The following is a 19,951-nucleotide window of genomic DNA, read 5'->3' on the forward strand; positions in this document are numbered from 1 at the left end:
GACTCTGAAAAGGTAACAGTTCATGGGGAAAATTCATCTTGTAAGGAATAATGTTCCTGGCAGAGGGGATAGAAGGAGGAAAGACTTCAGAAAGTAAATGGACCTGGTGTTTCCTACAATAGCTGAAAATTAGTGTGGTGACCATGTACTCCTCTCTCTGTTTCCTCTAATAATAACATCTTACATTGACTTGGTACAAGTCACAACTAAACAAACCAATATTGAAATCAGGCACTAGTGCCTCACGTCTGTAATCCAAGCTACTCACGAAGTTGAGATCTGAGAATCAAGGTTTGAAGCCAACCCAGGCAACAAATTTGATACTTTATCTCAAACCAGCAGAAAGATCCAGCAGTGTGGATCAAGTGGTAAAGTGCCAGGTGGAGATATGGAGGTGTGGATCAAGTGGTAAAGTACCTGCCTTAAGTGAGAAAAGTAATCAAGAGTGTGAGGCCCTGAGTTCATGCCTCAATACCAGCATAAAGAAGGAAGGGAGGCCAGGAGCATAGCCTAGTGGTAGCATGCTCGCTTAGCATGCACGAAGCCCTGGGTTCAATTCCCCAGAACTATATACAGAAAAATCTGGAAGTAGCGCTGTGGCTCCAGTGGCAGAGTGCTAGCCTTGAGCAAAACCCCCCAAAAACCAAAAAAAAAAAAAAAAACAAGAGAACTGAGAAATTGTCATGAAACCAAAGAAATACAATGAGCTAAATGGGACCTGGTATCCTGGGACAGAAAAAAGACGTTAGTGGATAAATCTGTGAAGACTAGGGGGCCAGGCGTTTGGCCTAGTGGTTAAAGTGCTTGCCTAGCATGCATGAAGACCCGGGTTCGATTCCTTGGTACCACATACATAGAAAAAAGCCAGAAGTGGTGCTGAGGCTCAAGTGGTAGAGCTCTAGCCTTGAGAAAGTCCAAGGACAGTGCTCAGGCCCTGAGCTCAAGCCCAGGACTGGCAAAAAAAAAAAAAAAAAAAAAAAAAAAAAAAAATCTGTGAAGACATAAACCTGGAATTTAATTAGTACCTCCCTCCCTTCCCTTTTTTTTTTTTTTTTTGCCAGTCCTGGGGCTTGAACTCAAGGGCCTGGGCACTGTCCTTGGACATTTTTGCTCAAGCCTAGCTAGCTCTCTGCCACTTGAACCATAGCACCACTTCTGGCCTTTTCTATGTCTGTAGTACCAAGGAATTGAACCCACGGCTTTGTGTATGCTAGGCAAGAACTCTACCACTAGACGATGCTCCAGGCTGTAACCTTAATAGTTTTGAGATCATAAAAACATGGCCAGGGTGCTGGGCATGGTGGCTCACGCCTATAATCCTAGTTACTCAAAAAGTTGAGATCTCAGGATCGAGGTTCAAAACCAGCCCAAGCACTAAAGAATGTGAGACTCTTATCTCCAATTAATCACTAGAAAGCAGGAAGTAGGACTGTGGTTCCAGGGGAAGGGTGGTAGCCTTCAGCTGAAGAACTCTGGGACAACACCCAAGCCCAGAATTCAAGCCCCATGACTGACTGACCCCCCCCCCCAAAAAAAAATTCATTGGCTACCCTTCACGACTTTCTCATGGTTAGACTAGGGTTTTGGCTTTGGGGGAATTGTAATGTGACAGTGAGGTGGCTTTTCATGTGCTAGGAGCACATGCTGTCAACATGACTGGCCGTTGGTGGTGGTAGCTTTGCTTACCTGTGCAGTATAATATCTACCAGATTTATTTCTTCTTTCCCTATGCTGTTCCTTGGAAATGAGTCAGTAAATACAGTTACCATTCAAAGCAATGTAGAGGAGGTTATACTCTACTCCTTAGAGAGGGAAGTACTGTATCTCCCATTCCTTTATTTTTAGTCATGTACATATATCAATTAAGACTCACAGACATTTATTTTCTACTCTGGACCATCATGTAATTCCATATTGTTCATTTGTTGCTCAGTTTTTTGTTTGCTTGTTTGTTTTGGGTTTTTTGTTGTTGTTGTTTTTTGCCATTCCTGGGGCTTGAACTCAGGGCCTAGGCACTGTCCTTGGACCCTTTATGGTCAAGCCTAGCACTCTACCACTTGAGCCATAACACCACTTCTGGCTTTTTCTGTGTATGTGGTTCTGGGGAATCAAACCCAGGGCTTCGTGCATGCTAGGGGAGTATTCTACCATGATGCCACACTCTGGACTCCCTATTTGTTGCTCAAATTGTTTCAGTGTTGGCCATCTCTCAGGTTGGATCCTGAAGCCTTTTGATGAGGCTTTTTTTCTGTTTTTAGAACTTTTTTACTTTCTGTCAATCAGCATGCTTTGGCCTCTTGTATTTTCCTTGTCCAGGCCAAGAATGAGACCTTTCTCTAAGCAGCCCTGATTTCTTTTATTGACTAATGGTATTAGAGATCATTATCTATGCATGTTCATACACATATCCAACAGCATGTGTCCATCTGTATCTGCATCAAGCTTTACATGCATTAAGGGAAATGTCTGGCTCTGGTCCAATAGTAGTTGTTCCCTTTGGCTATTGTCCCTTGTGTCACTTCCCTCTTCAATGGCGAAGACCTAACTTCTGTCATATTACCTATTTGTTCAGTACTACTAGTATGTGTAACAGTCTCAGAATTACTTCTCAAGATCTTCGACTTACTTCCTAAACAGAAATGTTAAGGGGTAATTTATATAGCCATTCAGAGTGTACGCTTCAGTGATTTTAGTATATTCAATTGCACAACCATGACCACCATCAATGAATACTCTCATCACCTCAATGTTGATTCATTACCAAAAGATCACTCAGTGTAGTGAGGAGAGTAAGCTGGATGACAGAGTAGGAAAAGATCGTCTAGTCAAGAGACTGTTGGTGCGGCATGAGACATGGTAAGAAACTACTGTAAGTTATGGCAGTAGAGGAGGTGGAAGAAATAGAGCCAGTGGACTTACTAACAGTTTGAGTATGGATGTAGGGGAAAGAGACTGCTAAAGAGTGTCCATTTTGGACCTGATGGCTGGAAAACATTGCTCATATTTATATTTCATAGACAAAAGCTTTAGAAGGTATAACATGAAGGGTCACTTAAGATATGAAATAGATTGGTATAACCGAACAAAGTTTCCTCTTAAGCAGGTTCCAGACCCCACAGGACTATGAAATATGGTTGCTTGGTTTTCTTCCAGTGGATCTGGGCCTAGACAGAACTGGTGAGCAGGGTTCTTCTTCCTCAAGGACTGCTGGCCCAAAGCGACACACCTAAAAGACTGCTTGAAGTCCTTTTCAAAGGATTTGTGAGCTTGGCACTAGTAGCTCATGCCTGTAATTCTACCTGCTCTGGAGGCTGAGATCTAAGCACCACAGTTCAAAGCCAGCCCGGACAGGAAAGTCTGTATGAGAATCTTTTTTTTTTTTTTTTTCCAATCGTGGGGCTTGAACTCAGGGCCTGAGCACTGTCCTTGTACTTTTCTCAAGGCTAGAGCTCTACCACTTGAGCCAAGGAATTGAACCCAGGCCTTCGTGCATGCTAGATAAACATTCTTACCACTAGACCAAACTCCTGGCCCCTGCATAAGAATTTTATCTCCAGTTAACTAGCAAAAAAAAAGTCAGAAGTGGAAGTGTGACTTAAGTGGTAGCACCTGCCTTGAGCAAAAAAAAAAAAAAAAAACAAAAAACCCTTAAGAACAGCGCTCTGGCTTTGAGTTCAAATACTGAGCACACACGTACACACAAGACAAGCACAAGATTTGTGGACTGGATTACCAGTGGACTAACACCATATTCCATTACGCACTGTGGCTTTAAAAAAAAAAAAAAAGGTTTCCTTATGATTTATTTTCTCTTTATTTTTGAGTTTGCTCATTTTAATCCATGTTCATTTCTCCCTCTGTCTGTGTTTGTGTCATGCTTCCATCATTCCCAGGTTACAGTTTAGCCAGGACACGCCCAGTCCCCTGGCCGATGAGCATGCGCTGATAGCCTCCTATGTGGCCCGCCTGCAGCACTGCACACGGTTGGTGGTAGAGCAGCAGCATCAGATGGGTGGATAGAGGGTGGGGGAGGGAGCTAGAGCTCTGTTACATGGGGTTACCATGGGAGAAACTCTGTATATGGGGTGTTCCTGAGCAGCTGCCAGCTGTGATTGGCAGAGTTAAAATAACTACTAACGCATTGGCTTCCACAAGAGAATGAGTCTTGCCAGCCTGATACTCACCTAAATATAGAGTAAGGAAGTCACCTCTGAAGCAGGCCCCACAGGTCACACTGGAAGTGTGTGTTCACCTCTCACCTGAAAGACAGTTCCAGAACTAGATTGTTCTGGTGTGTTTCATGTACCTTCTTCCTGTCCATTTATACCTAAATAATGAAATCTTTCTGTTGACATTAAAAGTTGAGGGCTAATCAACACTGTCCCAAAGTGAGATTCTCACTGTCTCTAATACCATCATCCTCTTCAGCCTTTTACATCTTAATTGTGCCCTGTCTTGTCACCAGAAATCTATCATTGTTGATTACTTAAACCAGTGATTTCAACAATGTTTGTGAGATCCTTGCCATCTGAGGGGCTTCTTACAAACTGCCTCTACTTCCTCATGTATTAATAATAAGATATATCCCAGTAACCCCACATACCTAACCCCAGAAGCTACTATGGTAGTACCTCACTGTTTCTATATGACTGTGACTGATCGCATCAGCAGACTGAGAAATAAGTGTTATAGTCAGGTAGATCCAAAGGCTGTCCCCACTTCCCAAACCCATGCCTACCCCAACAACTCTTTTCTGCAAGCAGAATAACACCAAATACCAGTCATCTGAAGCCATCCCTCCCCTCTACACAGTGCCCAAGAGGAGCCAAGTGCCGACATGTAAATCCCTACTTTGAGATTCTTCTTCTCAGAAAAGAAAACCAGAATTTTTAAATTCTTTAAGCCAGAGGCTAGAATTTTTAAGTTTTCATTTTAGTTTTGACCATCTCTGGCCCTGGCTCCTTGGAAAGGTCATTTGAGACCTATTCCTAGTCCCTGTGAGAAAGCTGACTATGAAAAGGGATGCTTTAATATTGTGGCTCATCCTATTCCCTGTTCCCAGCATGACTAAGGAGCGGCATTCCTTGGAACTCCTACAGTGTTGAAGGACCTGGGAGGACCCTGGAGGGTGAGAGGGAGGAAAGGCCTGATCCTGCACATGGTATCACCTAGAGTAGTTTCTTGTCCACCAGATGATTTTTGTGCATTTGTCCCAGCTTCCTTCTTTCTTTTTTTTGGTCAGTCCTGGGACTTGAACTTGGGGGCCTAGGCTTTCTCAAGGCTAGTGCTCTACCACTTGAGCCATGGCACCACTTCTAGCTTCTGCTTTGTAGGTGGTACCAAGGAATCAAACCCAGGGCTTCGTGCATGCTAGGCGAGCACTCTACCACTAGGCCACACTCTGGCCTTGTCCCAGCTTCTTGGTCTCTCAGAACAAAATTGTTTTACCCTAAGGAGGATAAATGACTTTCTGGCAGAAAGGACAGTTGTCCAGGGTGATTGAAAGCTCCCATGGTAAAATAGCAAAATGTTGAAAGAGATTATGACCCAATTATTTCAGTCTACACAGATTTATAGTATATTTAGCTGAGTTCCTCAAGTCACATGGTTTAGGCCCTAGGCTCACTGAGCAAGAATCAGTGGCATTGGGACAGCAAGATGAGTGGGTCTGTCAGTATGGCATCTCTTGAACCTCCCACTTCTTGATGAAATGCAAAATTTCCTGATTCTGAAAATAATGTCAACTCAAGCAGAGGAATGAGGAACTTTTGTAATTGTCCTCAAATAGTTTTCATTGGTCTTGAGCAGTGTTGTCTACACTTACTTATAAATGACAAAGAAGGCTAGGGATGCAGAGTGACAGAGGCCTATTGTGTCCCTGTTAACTACTGTAAGTCTCACTCTTAGGTTGCCAGTCCCTCTATGGTATATTATCTGCTTGTTTTGTTAATCATTCATTTTCTTTTTTTTTTTTTTTCATTTACAAGATAAAGACATTGTCTTGTTCCAGACACCTTTCAGGTACAAAATAATCTCTGACTTGGGACCTTGACACTTTAGTATTAGAACCAACTGGTCATAGCATGCTCTTAGTACAAGATCTTCTTTGGGAGAAACCATGCTGAGACTATAATTATACTCCTAAAATTATAAAATATTGACAGATGCCATGCTGAAAGGTTTAAAACCCACTTTAAAAAAAACCCTAGAGGACAAAATAAAGTAAGCTTATTGAATTAGCCACATACATAGTGAGTTTCAGGCCAGCCTAAACTTAAAAATAGGGGGGCGGGGCTCAGCGATAGAAACATAGAAAGGTTTTTTTTTTTGTTTGTTTTTGTTTTGTTTTTGCCAGTCATGGGGCTTGAACTCAAGGCCTGAGCACTGTCTTTGGACTTTTCTCAAGGCTAGAGCTCTACCACTTGAGCTGCAGCACCATTTCCAGCTTTTTTCTATGTATGTGGTACCAAGGAATCAAACCTGGATCTTCGTGCAAGCACTCTACCACTAGGTCAAACTCCTAGGAAAAAATGTCAAGAAGACTTTTATTGATTTAACTTTAACCTTCCCATATTTCCTCTCATTTTAATAAGATTTGTTGATTATTAAACTCATATCTTTAAATTCTCAATTTGTTTGTTATGTTACCAAATTTTGATTGTTATTTTTTGAAACTTGGTGACCTTTGGGCCAAGATACAACCAAGACCTAGCAAGCCCTTCTGGTCCCTGCTCCTGTTCTAAAGCTTCTGACACACTCAAAGAGAAGCTATGGGGCCATAGGCCCTGTTAATCTAGGCTTGCCCTCATGTTGGTGGCATAGCGGATGGCACAGGGTACTAAATTAAAGAAGACAGTTATATACATAGAGCTAGCCAACTATTCTAGAACCTTATTTCACCCTAGTACCATTACAGTGGATTGTTGCATTGGTATGTGGCTGGTCCTCCTATTAAAGAATAATGGACCAAATAAGGTGTGGGTATGGTTGCTCATACCTATAATCCCAGACAGGAGGACTGAGAGTTTGCATGCAAACTGGACACAGCAAGACCACACCTCAAAAGGGGCTAATTCCAGTACATTTGGCCAGCCCTTGGTATAGCTTCCCCATTGGATCGCACAACCCTCAGTCGACTCTTCCTCAGCCTTTGTTTTTAATGAGGCTGTGGTCTTCTTATGGCCTTTTGGGTTCAAAATCTAGACCTAAAAAGATAAACGAGGGTTTTTAAAAAATTATTTCATATTTTTCATTTGTTTTTTAGTTGGGGATACTCTGCCTCAGCGTGGTGGGTGCTCTGTCTTTCTCAGCACGTGCCTCTTCTGAGGGTATGGGTGCTCTAGGAATGTGCTTCCTGGGGCCACACACGTGGCAGCATCACTTCTCCAAGTCCTCTTTTTCTCAGAGAAATGTATCCTTGACTAGGCCTCCATTTCTTGATTCCTGTTCTTATTTACCAGCTTTCCTCTTGTATGTTCTTTCTGATGCAGTAAGAATTAGAGCTGTTTAATAGACACCTGATGGATTATTGTCTCCTTGGCAGTGTTCTGGACAGTCCTAGCCGACTGGACGAGGAACACCGGCTCATCGCTCGCTATGCTGCCCGACTGGCTGCAGAAGCAGGAAACATGGTGAGTGAACAGAAGAGCCCAGTAAATAGCAGAAATTTCCATTGTCTAATGTACAAATGATATGGAAAATGAAGCAGAAAAAAAGTACTTAAAAGTATAATAAATTAGTCAAGTATAGGAGGTTCATGCCTGTAATCCTGGCTGCTTAGGAGACGAAGTTTAAAGCCAGGCCAGACTGGGAGTTTGGCCTAGTGGTAGAGTGCTTGCTTAGCATGCACGAAGACCCAAGTTCTATTCCTTGGTAGCACATACACAGAAAAAAGCTGGAAGTGGTGCTGTGGCTCAAGTGATAGAGTGCTAGTCTTGAGGAAAGCCCAAGAAAAGTACTCAGGCCCTGAGTTTAAGCACCAAAACTGGCAAAAAATAAAATAAATAATAAATAAAGCCAAGCCAGATCGGAATGTCCATGAGAGTCTTATCTCCAGTTTACTACCAAAAAGTTGAATGTAGTGCTGTGGCTCAAGTGGTAGAGTACTAGCCTTGAGCACAAATGTTCAAAGATGTGCCCAGGCCTTGAGTTAAAGCCTTTGAATTGGGGGGGGTGGGCGGGGAGGAAAAATATAATAAAATTACCAGACACTGGTGGATCACCATTGTAATTCTAGCTACTCAAGATTCAGAGATCTGAATGGCTCAGAGCCAACCTGGACAGCACAATTTGTGCAAAGACCTAGAAATATAACCACACAGCAAGCAGGAAACTGGTGGCTCACGCCTGTAATCCTACTTACTGAGGAGGCTGAGATCTGAGGAGTATGGTTCAAAGCCAGCCCAGCAGGAAAGTCTATGAGAGTCTTATCTCCAGTTAACTACCAGTGACACTGTGGCTAAAAGTGGTAGAACACGAACATTGAGCAAAAAAAGAGATCAGGGACAGCACCCAGATCCCAAGTTCAAGCCCCACAGCAGACAAAAAAAACAAAACAAAAACAAAGCTCACACAGCTAGAGCTGGAATACATAGTTATCCACATGCAGAAGACAGAAAGTAGATGGCTGTCTCTTGTGCTGTACAAAAGTCAACTCCAGGGCCGGGAGTTTGGGAGTAGAGTGCTTGCCTACCATGTACAAATACTCGGGTTCGATTCCTCGGTACCACATACATAGAAAAAAGCTGGGAGTGGTGCTGAGGCTCAAGTGGTAGAGCTCTAGCCTTGAGAAAGTCCAAGGACAGTGCTCAGGCCCTGAGCCCAAGCCCAAGACTGGCAAAAAATAAAATAAAATAAAGTCAACTCCAAATGGACCAAAGATCTTAATGTAAAACTTAAAATCACTGTGGGAAAACATAGGGGAAATAACTGAAAGATATAGACATAGGTAATTATTTCCTGTATAAGACTTCAGTTACTCAGCAAATTAGAGCGAGAGTTGATCACACTAAATTAAAACATTTGTGCACATCAAAAGAAACAATTACCAGCGTGGGAAGACCATCTACAGAGTGAAGAAAATCTTTGCCAGCTACTCAGTGGACAGAACAAACAATCTAATTAATAAATGGGCAAACAAACAGTTCTCAGAAGTAACACAATGGCTAATAAACACATGAAGAAATGATCATCATACTGGGTGTGGTGGCTCACACCTATCATTCTAGCTACTCAGGAGGCTGAGATCTGAGGATCAAGGTTCAAAGCCAGTCTGGACACAAAAGGACCTGAGACTCTTATCTCCAATTAACCTCTAGAAGAGCTCAGGGACAGTACCCAGGCAGAGTGTAAGCCCAGTGACCCACAAAAAAAGAAAAGAACAGAAAAGAAACAAGAAAAGAAAACATCATCATCCTTAGCCATTAAGGAGATGGCAGTTTTTTTTAAAGGGGTGAGATTTATCCTGTGACCTTACAGTTCTGCTCCTGGATTTTTATCCAGAAGTGAAAACATCTGTTGTCAGAGGCTTTGGACAAGAATCTTCATAGCAGTTCTTTTCTTTTTGGGGGGTGGAGGGAGGTCAGTGGTGGGACTTGAACTCTGGGCCTGGGTGCTCTCCCTGAGCTCTTCAGCTTAAAGCTACCCCCCCCATCCTCTTGAGCCACAGTGCCACTTCTGGTTTTCCAGTGATTAATTGGAGATGAGAGACTCATGGACTTTGAAGTGCCCAGGCTGGCTTTGAACCCTGATCCTCAGATCTCAGCCTTCTGAGTAGCTAGGATTATAGGAGTGAGCCACTGCACCCAGCTTCATAGCAGTTCTAATCATATTAGTTGGGAAGCCCAGATACATTTATCAATACATGAATAAACAAACAGAAAATGGTATATCCATACCATGAAATATTACTTAACAACAACAACAAAACAGAGCGAACACACTAAATCCTATAACAGCATGGGTGAATATCAGAAACATTATGATGTGTGAAAGAAACGAAGCACAAAAAGCACATTGTATTTTATTTCACTTAAATGAATAGGAAAACTAACTTGCAGTGATGGAAATCAGATCAGAGTTGTTTGTAGAAATGGAAATATTGAAGGAGGTGGAGTGTGAAGGAATTTTCTAGGTTGATGGAAATGCTCCACATTTTAATAGAGCTGTGGTTGCATGCATACATACTTTGGCCAAAACTGATTGAATGGGACACCTAAAATCCAAACTTTGTATCTCAATTAAAAGAAAAAAAGGCAAAGAATGGTGCATATGTAGGTCTGATAGAAATGAGAGGTGGTTACAAATGAGTGGTTTACAATTTATTTCTTACAGCTTTTAAATATTCATATCAAAATATTTGTCCTTTTCTCTCTCCCTTGTCAATCCTTACTTTTCTTCTTTCATTTTTTTCTTTTTGGCCAGTCCTGGGGCTTGAAGTTAGGGCCTGAGCACTGTCCTTGGACTTTCCTCAAGGCTAGAGCTTTACCACTTGAGCCACAGCACCACTTCTAGCTTTTTCTATGTATGTGGTATTGAGGAATTGAACCTGGGTCTTTGTGCATGCTAGGCAAGCACTCTACCACTAGGCCAAACTCCCAGCCCCTACTTTCCTTATACATGTTAAGAAGCTATTCTTTCTCATAGCCTTCACATTAAATTTATTTAGAAAGTTTGCTTCTGCTGCTGTGCTGTGCCAGATGGGTTACTATGGAAGAGAAATGATTCCTGCCCTTCAGGAACTAACATTCTAGTGGCAAACAATAAACACATTATTGTGCTATAAGTATAACTGCAAATTATTACACACAGTGGAGGGAAGGGAAGTACAGGGAGCTATGAGGCTGGACCTGTCGAGTGGCTGAGGACGGGGTCACTCACCCCAGTGCCAGTGTTACTTGAGTTGGGATTTGAAAGTAAGTTAGAAGAGAGTTCAGTTTCCTCAGTTTTATTCCTCAGTACCATATACACAGAAAAAGTGGAAGTGGTGCTGTGGCCCAAGTAGTAGAATACTAGCCTTTTGAAAGCTCAAGAATAGTGCCCAGGGCTTATGCCTGTAATCCTAGTAGATACTCAGGAGGCTAACCTCTGAGGATCTGGATTCAAAGCCAGCCCGGGCACTGATGATGGAGAGACTCCAATTAACCACTCCAATTAATCTCCAATTAACCACTAGAAAACCGGAAGTGGTGCTGTGGCTTCAGGGGTAGTCCAAACCCCACAATGGACACAAAACAAAACAACAAAACAAAAGAATAAAGAATAGCGCCCAGGCCCTGAGTTCAAGCCCCAGGAATGGTAAAACAACAACAACAATAATATTTACGTAATACATCTGATTACATCTAGTACTGCTGACATTTTATTATAAAACTTTATATTTTTTCTTTGTGGGGAAAAAAGAGATCATTAAATATCTTTAATGTACCAAAAGCAATGAGCTAAAATGTCAAAAGGAAAAATAAAAAGACTTGACAAGTACTGAGAAAAGTCACAACAAGATTCATGTGAAAAGAACAATAGCTAGAATTTATTGAATATTTACTTTGTGGCTATAATTTTTCTAAATGTTTTGAATATCTTAGCTGATTATTTGAAGCAATCTTGTGAGAAAACTAAGACTAAGCCCAAGAGAAACTATCTAGAGCTGGGTTTGTGGTAAAAGCCTATAATTCGGGTTGAGAGCTTGGCCTAATGGTAGAGTGCTTGCCTAGCATTTATGAAGACCCAGGTTCAATTCCTCAGTACCACATACATAGAAAAAAGCAAGAAGTGGTACTGTGGCTCAAGTGGTAGAGCTCTAGCCTTGAGAAAAAAACCCAAGGACAGTGCTCATGCCTTGAGCCCAAGCCCAGAACTAGCAAAAAAAAAAAAAAAAAAGCCTATTATTCTAGCACTTGGGAGGTCGGGAGTAGGACAGGAAGTTTGATACCAGCCTGTGCTATATAATGAAACCTTGTCTAAGAAGAAGGAGGAGGAGGAGGAAGAGAAGGAGGAAAAAAATGAAGATACTTTTTTGTTACTGCTCCCCCCCTCAAAGTAATTTTTCCCTTTGGGTTTATTTAGATTTCAAAATTCTTTTTTGAGAATATAATGTCAAGTCACATTATCTTATTCTGACATTGCACTGTAAAAGTCAGTGAAATGGAATAGAATAGAGAAATATGAGGGAGGAGAAAAGGATTACAGAATTAGTGAATCCTAATGTGTGCTCTTAGCCACAGCCATCCAGGTTATTTTGGAAATTAAAACTTGTACTTAAATGTGTTGAGATTTGCTGCACAGAGGTTGAATTTTAATAAGTATACCTAATGCCATAAGATAGCCTTGGTGACCATACATCTTGCTTTCAGAATGCTTGAAATAAAAGCAAAGCCTTTTTAACCTGAGATCCTCATCTCTAGCTGTGGGCCAAGATAAGGATGTTTACACCGATGGTTTCTGATGGTTCTCTAATTCTCCTGAAAACCCTCATTGTTAAGATAGTCTGGGAGCAGTGCTGATAGGGTTCCTTTCATCTTCCATTTATTTTGCCAAGTGTGGTTATCTTATAAAATATTGGGCCTTTCAGGAAGAATTCTTCTTGACTAGATTTCTGTTAAACACAAGGCTCCTGATCCTCTAATCTCACACTGATACAAGTGCTTTGCATAAAGTGGGTGTAGTGCTCCACAAAGAATTTATTTATAGCCTGCCAGATAGGCTTTGTATTGATTTTTCTTCACAGACTTCCCTTCTACAGAGACCTTTAAATCATTGGAGCCTTCCAGGGCACACCCAAGCCTGAGCCTCGTCCTGCAGGTCCATGAATGACTGTCCAATGTAGCTGAACAACCTTTGCTGATATTCCTTACGTGAGCCAGGGGACCAGATTCATTCTTCCCATGTCCCTAAGTTTTTTCCTTTTTTTTTTTTGCCAGTCCCAGGGCTTGAACTCAGGGCCTGAGGGCTGTCCTTGGACTTTCTCAAGACTAGAGCTCTACCACTTGAGCCATAGTACCATTTCCAGCTTTTTCTATGTATATAGTTCCCAGAAATCAAACCCAGGTCTTCATGCATGCTAGGCAAGCACTCTACCACTTGGCCAAACTCCCAGCTCTTTGGCCAGTCCTGGTCTGGTCTTGGTCTCAGGGCCTGAGCGCTGTCCTTGGGTTTTCTCAAGGCTAGAGCCCTACCACTTGAGCCACAGCACCACTGCTGGCATTCTTCCATGTATGTGGTACCGAAGAATCAAACCTGGGTCTTTGTGCCTGCTAGGCAAGCACTCTACCACTAGGCCAAACTCCCGGCCCCAAAACAAGAATTGTTAACAGACATAGTTGTAACAGCAGATTCTTAGTTTCATCTAAAGCATCACCAGCATTGGTTGTAATCAGATGATCTTGTTTATCTTTAAGTGTTTTCTCTTTTTTTTTTCTATTGAAAACTTTAAAACCCACTATGGAAAACTCTGGAAGAAAGGTAGAAGGATGGAAAACAAACTGCCTCCCCATTAAACATCTGAGAGGCTTTTTTCTAGTCCTTGCAGCCCATTCTCCTTTACCCCTCATCTCAGCTTCTCCCATACTTCTGGCTTCTTAGACTTAAAGAGACCTGCTGTTTCTATGTGGTGTTTTATACTCATTAACTGATTCACTGTGAAACCTGGCCACATACTATCACATGAGAAGCATTTTAAAAATACATAGAACATATAGATTCTCAGCTTTGCCACGGACCTGCTAAGAAAGAACCTCTGGGCTTAGGGCCTATTGATCTTTACTGTGGGAAGACAACAGGACAAGGAAAAGATTCCTAGCCTTCTAATTTACAGCTGGCTTGGGAACCACTGCCTTAAACAGTATTATTGGATTTTTGAGAGGGGTTCATAATCCACAGCTCTCCATTTAGCCTCCAGGAGGCTGGATAGTGGGCAGACTGCCATGGGTACGTCTTCCCAGTGAAACCAAAGGGATCTTGTTTCTTACTTACCTTGCATTCTCAGATGTGTCTCCATCTCCTTGAAGGTTGTAGAGTTCTGTGAAACTACCTAAACCAGTATGTCAGAATTGAGAGACACCTCATCCTTCTAGAATTAACTGGGCACCCCATCAGTGTGTGCCCTGCTTTGGAATCTTCATTCTCAAATATGAAAGCTTTCACTCTTCCAGGATCCTCTGGTCCTTAAGATTTTTCACCTTTCGTTGCTCTGGACTAGATCTTAGTCATTGTTAGGTACTTGATTATTACTTAACTTTCAAGTGGTCTTTGACTTCTTGTCCTCTAAACCTGTCTTTCTTATACTGTTAAGACATTTGGAAAGTAATTTTTCTCCTGTTTTGACCTAATAATAGAAATAGTAGGTACCATTTTGAGAGCCTTCTATGTCTAGGACCCGGGCCTAGTGTTTCAGAAAGATGATGTCTATTCTTCAAAGCAACTCTGAGAGACAGGTATGGTTCCTAACATGGTTTTATAGATATGAAAATGGAGTCATAGAAAGGCAGTCCCCCAACTAGAATTGAAATTTAAATACATTGGTTATATGGTTTCATGTAAGAATATGGTCTCCCTTAAACACACTTGAGATCACTTTCCATAGATGTTATATACAACCAGTCAGGTTTTGTTGGTTGTGTTTTTATGTGTGTGTGTGTGTGTGTGTGTGTGTGGTTTTTATTTTTTCTTTTTTGTACTTATCCTGGGCCTTGAACTCAGGGCTTGGGCACTGCCCTTGAGCTTTTTTGCTCAAGGCTGACTGACACTCTACCATGGAAGCCATGTCTCCACTTCTGGCTTTTTATTGGTTAATTGGAAAATAATACTGTTGTAGATTTTCCTTCCCAGGCTGACTTTGAACTGCAATCCTTAGATCTAAGCCTTCTGAGTAGGTAGGACTATAGGTGTGAGCCACCAGTGCCCAGCTTTATATTTATTTATTTTTCAAGCATTTATTCATGTTTTTGGCAGTTCCTGGATTTTAAGACAGAGTCACGCACTATGCAAGGCATATAGGCATATGCTCTGTTGCTTGAGCCACTCCATCAGCTCTGTTTTGTGTTTACTGGCTACTGTATTCTTAAAAGATAACAAGGGTCAGAATATAACAAGCTCAGAAGTGGTGAGGTGATTTTACCCACAGGATTTTTCCAAAGATACACAAATAGCCAGTAAGCCTGTGAAGGTATGCTCAACATAGTAGTTACTAAGGAACTCCAAAATGCATCCACGATGAGCTGTCACTTCATACCCCTAGTAAGACTGATCAGGAAGATGGACAAAGGTTGATAGAACATAGAAAGTCCATTCCTAGATACATACTTAAGAAAAATAAGAACCTTTCTCTCTACAAATGTTATTCAGAGTAGCTAAAAGTGGAAACAGTCCAAATGTCCATCAACTATTAGACAAAATATTCATGTCCATATTTTGGAATATTATTCATCTGTAGAAAGGACTAAAGTACTAAGACTCACTGATTTGTACACATAAAATGAGTGGATTCATGGTATGTCAATGAAAAGTCTGTTTTGTTTTGTTTGGCCAGTAATGGGGCTTAAACTCAGGGCCTGAGCACTGTCCTTGAACTTTTCTCAAGGCTAGAGCTCTACCACTTGAGCCACAGCACCACTTCCAGCTTTTCTCTATGTAATGTGATTCTGAGGAATCTAACCCAGGTCTTTGTGCATGCTAGGCAAGCACTCTACCACTAGGCCAAACTCCCGGCCGAAAAGTCTGTTTTTGAAGAAAGTCAGTCTCAGACTTTGAGGTTTGATTTAGGAAAAACCAACTGTCTACTCACTACAGACTCGCCCTCCCACTGATATGAGCTTTAACTTCGATGCCAACAAGCAACAGAGACAGCTTATTGCAGAACTGGAAAACAAAAACAGGTAAGAGCGTAGAGGTCCAGCCCACTTCTCAAGGCGGCAAGTATCTCATGTGAGTGTCTGGTTCTCAGTTCTGGCAGACTTTGACCATGTAGGAAGATCCCAGCTGAATGAATAGAGTGGCCCAGGTTCAGGAAATGTCCAGGATTCTGGTGCATATCTACATTATTGATTCTGATTTTCCAAAGCCTCAGCCCTCCTCCCTTCTGTAGATTCTTTGTTCCAGGGCCCCTCCTTGCTGCCAGCATGCTCCTTCTCCCCCGCCCCTCCACACACATACAATTCATTTCTCCAGTCTATGTCCCAGCAGTATTTCAGTCTGTCTAGTCATCCTGTTCTGGCCCATTACTCTACTTGTGCTTGACTGGTCTCAAAGGGGAAAAAAAAGAAAAAGATCATTTAAAACGCCTTGTAAAAGCATTGCAACTAGACAACACACCACTGTGCGCTCAAAGATTGAAACCAGGATAAGGAGAATGGACCTAGTGTAGCCTACATGAGAGAGGAAATTGACGTGTGATCAGGGGATACAAGGAAACTCAGGGAGAGGTGGGGAGGGAGGCTTGGGCAGGTCTACCTAAGACCTGCCCTCAGAGGCTGCCAGGGTTCTCTTTCTCTCCCAAGAAAGGGGCAGGGGTATGAGTTTGCAAGTTACCTTTCTGCTTTAAGAGGAAGGTTTTATGACTTTTTGTCCATTTCACACTTTGGTCATTTGGAAACCATCCAGATAAAGATTTGTAGAGAAGGTCTAGGGAGGGGCTTAACCTGGAACAGGAGTGAGGCCTGCGAAGTGCTGGGCAGACATGTTTCGTTCATCATTTTCTCTAGAGAGATCCTGCAGGAGATCCAGCGTCTGCGTCTAGAGCATGAGCAGGCATCCCAGCCCACCCCGGAGAAGGCCCAGCAGAACCCCACGCTGCTGGCAGAGCTGCGGCTGCTCAGGTAGGTGGGAGTGCTGCACGTCTGTCCCCACACTGTCCTCACACTGTCATCCTCGCGGGAATTTCTGTTTCTGGACACCAACTAGTAGATGAATGTAGCCAGTCTAGTTGGACTGCTTTTAAGAGCCCCACCCCCAATCCCACGGAGAACTTGGGCCAGCAGGACAAGCATTTGAAGGAGGCTGTTGTGCTGCAGTTTCTCTGCTTCTTGCTAAGTGTTCTGACTTGAGAGACCTGACAGGAATAGTGCTTGGCCTTTCCTGGGACTTAGTTCTCTTGGTGTTTCATGGTACACACAGAACTCCACTGGGAAAGGGTGCTTCCTTTCCCACCCCTTTAGAGCTTGAAACCAAGACAGCGGTAGTTTTCCACCTCTTCCTAAGTGTAAGTGACTTGAGGCTCAGGAAACTAAGGAGGCAGAGCAAGGTCAGCTCCAGTGTGAAGCCCTTGGGATGGAGCTAGGGTTGCTGGAGAAGCTGATCTGCTCTTGGGCCTTCCTTCCTGTCTACACACACACACACACACACACACACACACACCTACCTACCTGTGTACTCTTCCTTCCTGTCTATACACACACACACACACACACACACACACTCACTCACTCACTCATGTACTCTTGGTAAGTAAAGGTACCGTGGAAGCCATGCTTGGTGGCTTGATTCTCACCAGAGCTTTCAATCCTCACAGAGCACTTGATGTAGTTGCAGTTGATTTTAGTACACTGACATCTGAGCTTCAGCATTGCTTTTCCTTTCTTTTTTTTCCTGCTTTCGTCGTTCAAGTTATGTAACCTCAGCCATGATCTCTTTTCCTACAGTCTAGAGATTACTGTCTTTTCATAAGTAACCTACTGTTTCACTTTGCATCACAAATAAGAATTTAAGCTCATGAAAATCATAGAGGTATAGAGATTCTCCCAAACACTCATTCCAGATTCTCCATTTAGTCATTCCACAGTTCACTGTCGCACATTTGGGACACTGGAGTGGTTGGTTAAGAAGGACAAGAAAATATACTGAGGTGAACAGTGGACTGACAGGCAGCATAAGATGCATTTCCTTCCTTTCTCCACTGAGTGCAGACAGAAGTGACTTTCTATATCTAGGAAAGCAGAAACTGTCAACCTGGAGTCTAACTGTTGCTAACTAAAGTTGCAGAAAGTGCTCACATCATCTAGAAGGATCAGAAAAGTGTCATAGATTTAGTTGACACAGGCAGAGTCCAAGGGGGATGGGATACTTGAGAAAGCAGAAAGCAGTCATTTTCAGAAGCTCCGCATTCTGAGGAAAGCAGGCTGGTATTTCCTACACATGCTAAGCAGGCTTTGCATCCTGGCATTCCCCTTCCCTGGGTTAAACAACACTTTAAAACTTTCCAGAAGAAAACATAGAAGTTCTTTAGGATTTTAGAAAAATAGTTTCTTAAATTACTAACCCTGCCTACATTAATATTAAGAACTTTTGTTTATCAAATAGCACATACAATATGCATTTGTAGATATTTTACCCCATCTGGTTTTGACCTGTGTATAGGAGTTCAGTAACTGCCAACTTCCAGCCGGTACAACACAATGAAGCTTTGTTTCTGACGGGCTTCTCTCTTGGACAGGCAGAGGAAAGATGAGCTGGAGCAGCGGATGTCGGCGCTGCAGGAGAGCAGGCGGGAACTGATGGTCCAACTGGAGGGCCTGATGAAGCTGCTCAAGGTAAGAGTAGAGTGATCACGGGTGTTCTCCCTTCACGCACCTCTGCTTCCTCTCCATCACAGCCTCAGCACCTGCCTCCTGTAGAGAAGACTGAACAGTATGGGGACAAAGTCTTGACTGTAGGGCTGGAACCAGTCTCAATAAATACAGATAGCCTCAGTAGGTATAACAGTCATTGAAGATGGCGTAAAGGTGGTAATAATAAATGTGTAATGAACATAGAATGGTGCTCTTGAGGAATTGCTTTTATAAATAATTAAGAATGAGGGGCCGGGAGTTTGGCCTAGTGGTAAGAGTGCTTGCCTAGCATGCACAAAGACCCAGGTTCAATTCCTTGGTACCACATATATTTAAAAAAAAAAAAAAAAAAGCTGGAAATGGTGCTGTGGCTCCAGTGCTCAGGCCCTGAGTTCAAGGTCCAGGACTAGCAAAAAAGAAAAAAGAAAAAACATAAAGAATGCTTATTTGGGGGCTGGAAGCATACCTAGTGGTAGAATGCTTGCCTACCATGCACAAAGTCCTGGGTTCGATTCCTCAGTACTCCATTCACAGAAGAAGCCAGAAATGGTGTTGTGGCTCAAGCGGCAGAGCACTAGCCTTGAGCAAAATGTGTCCAAGGACATTGCTCAGGCCCTGAGTTCAAGCCCTGGGACTGGCCAAAAAGAATGCTTATTTTTGCAAAATGTATAAATGAACATTATTTCTCAACTATTTAGGTTCTTTTTAGATATTCTACCTAAAATTTAACAAACATGAAGTGTCCTAATTTAATAAGCACAACAGAGATAAAGTTGGGGTATTCTCAGAAAAACATAGAAGATACCTAGAGTTATATTAAAAGACCTGTTATGGTAATTATGGAGGCAGAGAAGTCCTGGAATGTGCTAGCTAGAGACCCAGGGGAACTCACTGTGTGACACCCCCACTTCACAGAGTGGGTTAGGGGGACGGATGTTCCGCTGGTAACACAAGCTGGAGTCCAAAAGCCAGGACAGTTCCTCTGTCCAAGTGCAAGAGGAGATAAATGTTCCCTCACCAGAAGAGAGCACATTTTCCTTTCTGATCTATCCAGTTCCTTGGTGGACTGGATGCCCACTTCAGTGAAAACAGAGCTTCCTTAGTCTACTGATTCCAATGCTGATCTCTTCTAGAAACACTCTCAAGACTCACCTGGAAATAAAGTGTAACTAGTTTTGTAGACATCCCTTAACTCAGTCGTGCTGACACATAAAAGTAATCATCATACACACACATACACCCCAATCTAATCAAAGCAATTCTGAGTAATAACTTTACTGGGAATAAAATCGTGTATTAGCTTTAGGTTTAGTATAATGGTGACCTAAATAAATTCAGAATAATTCAAATATGTCTATATTTTTTTAGAAGGATAAGGCAGGGAAAAGGTGTGGTTGGTATTTCAGTGCCCTCAG

At 42.4% G+C, this 19,951-nt stretch overlaps 1 protein-coding gene across 1 annotated transcript in view; it reads left to right on the plus strand.

Annotated features, from left to right (window-relative positions):
* Positions 1-19,951, plus strand: part of Dtnb (dystrobrevin beta) — a 185,181-nt gene that overhangs the window by 124,340 nt on the left and 40,890 nt on the right. Inside the window, 5 exon segments of the mRNA XM_090337586.1 lie at positions 3,894-3,983; positions 7,544-7,631; positions 15,784-15,869; positions 16,695-16,808; positions 18,422-18,518. Coding sequence (XP_090193712.1) covers positions 3,894-3,983; positions 7,544-7,631; positions 15,784-15,869; positions 16,695-16,808; positions 18,422-18,518 — 475 coding nt within the window.

This window comes from Megascapheus bottae, chromosome 7, assembly GCF_031878675.1.
Source record: "Megascapheus bottae isolate mThoBot1 chromosome 7, mThoBot2.hap1, whole genome shotgun sequence".
In the NCBI taxonomy this organism is placed as follows: domain Eukaryota; kingdom Metazoa; phylum Chordata; class Mammalia; order Rodentia; family Geomyidae; genus Megascapheus; species Megascapheus bottae.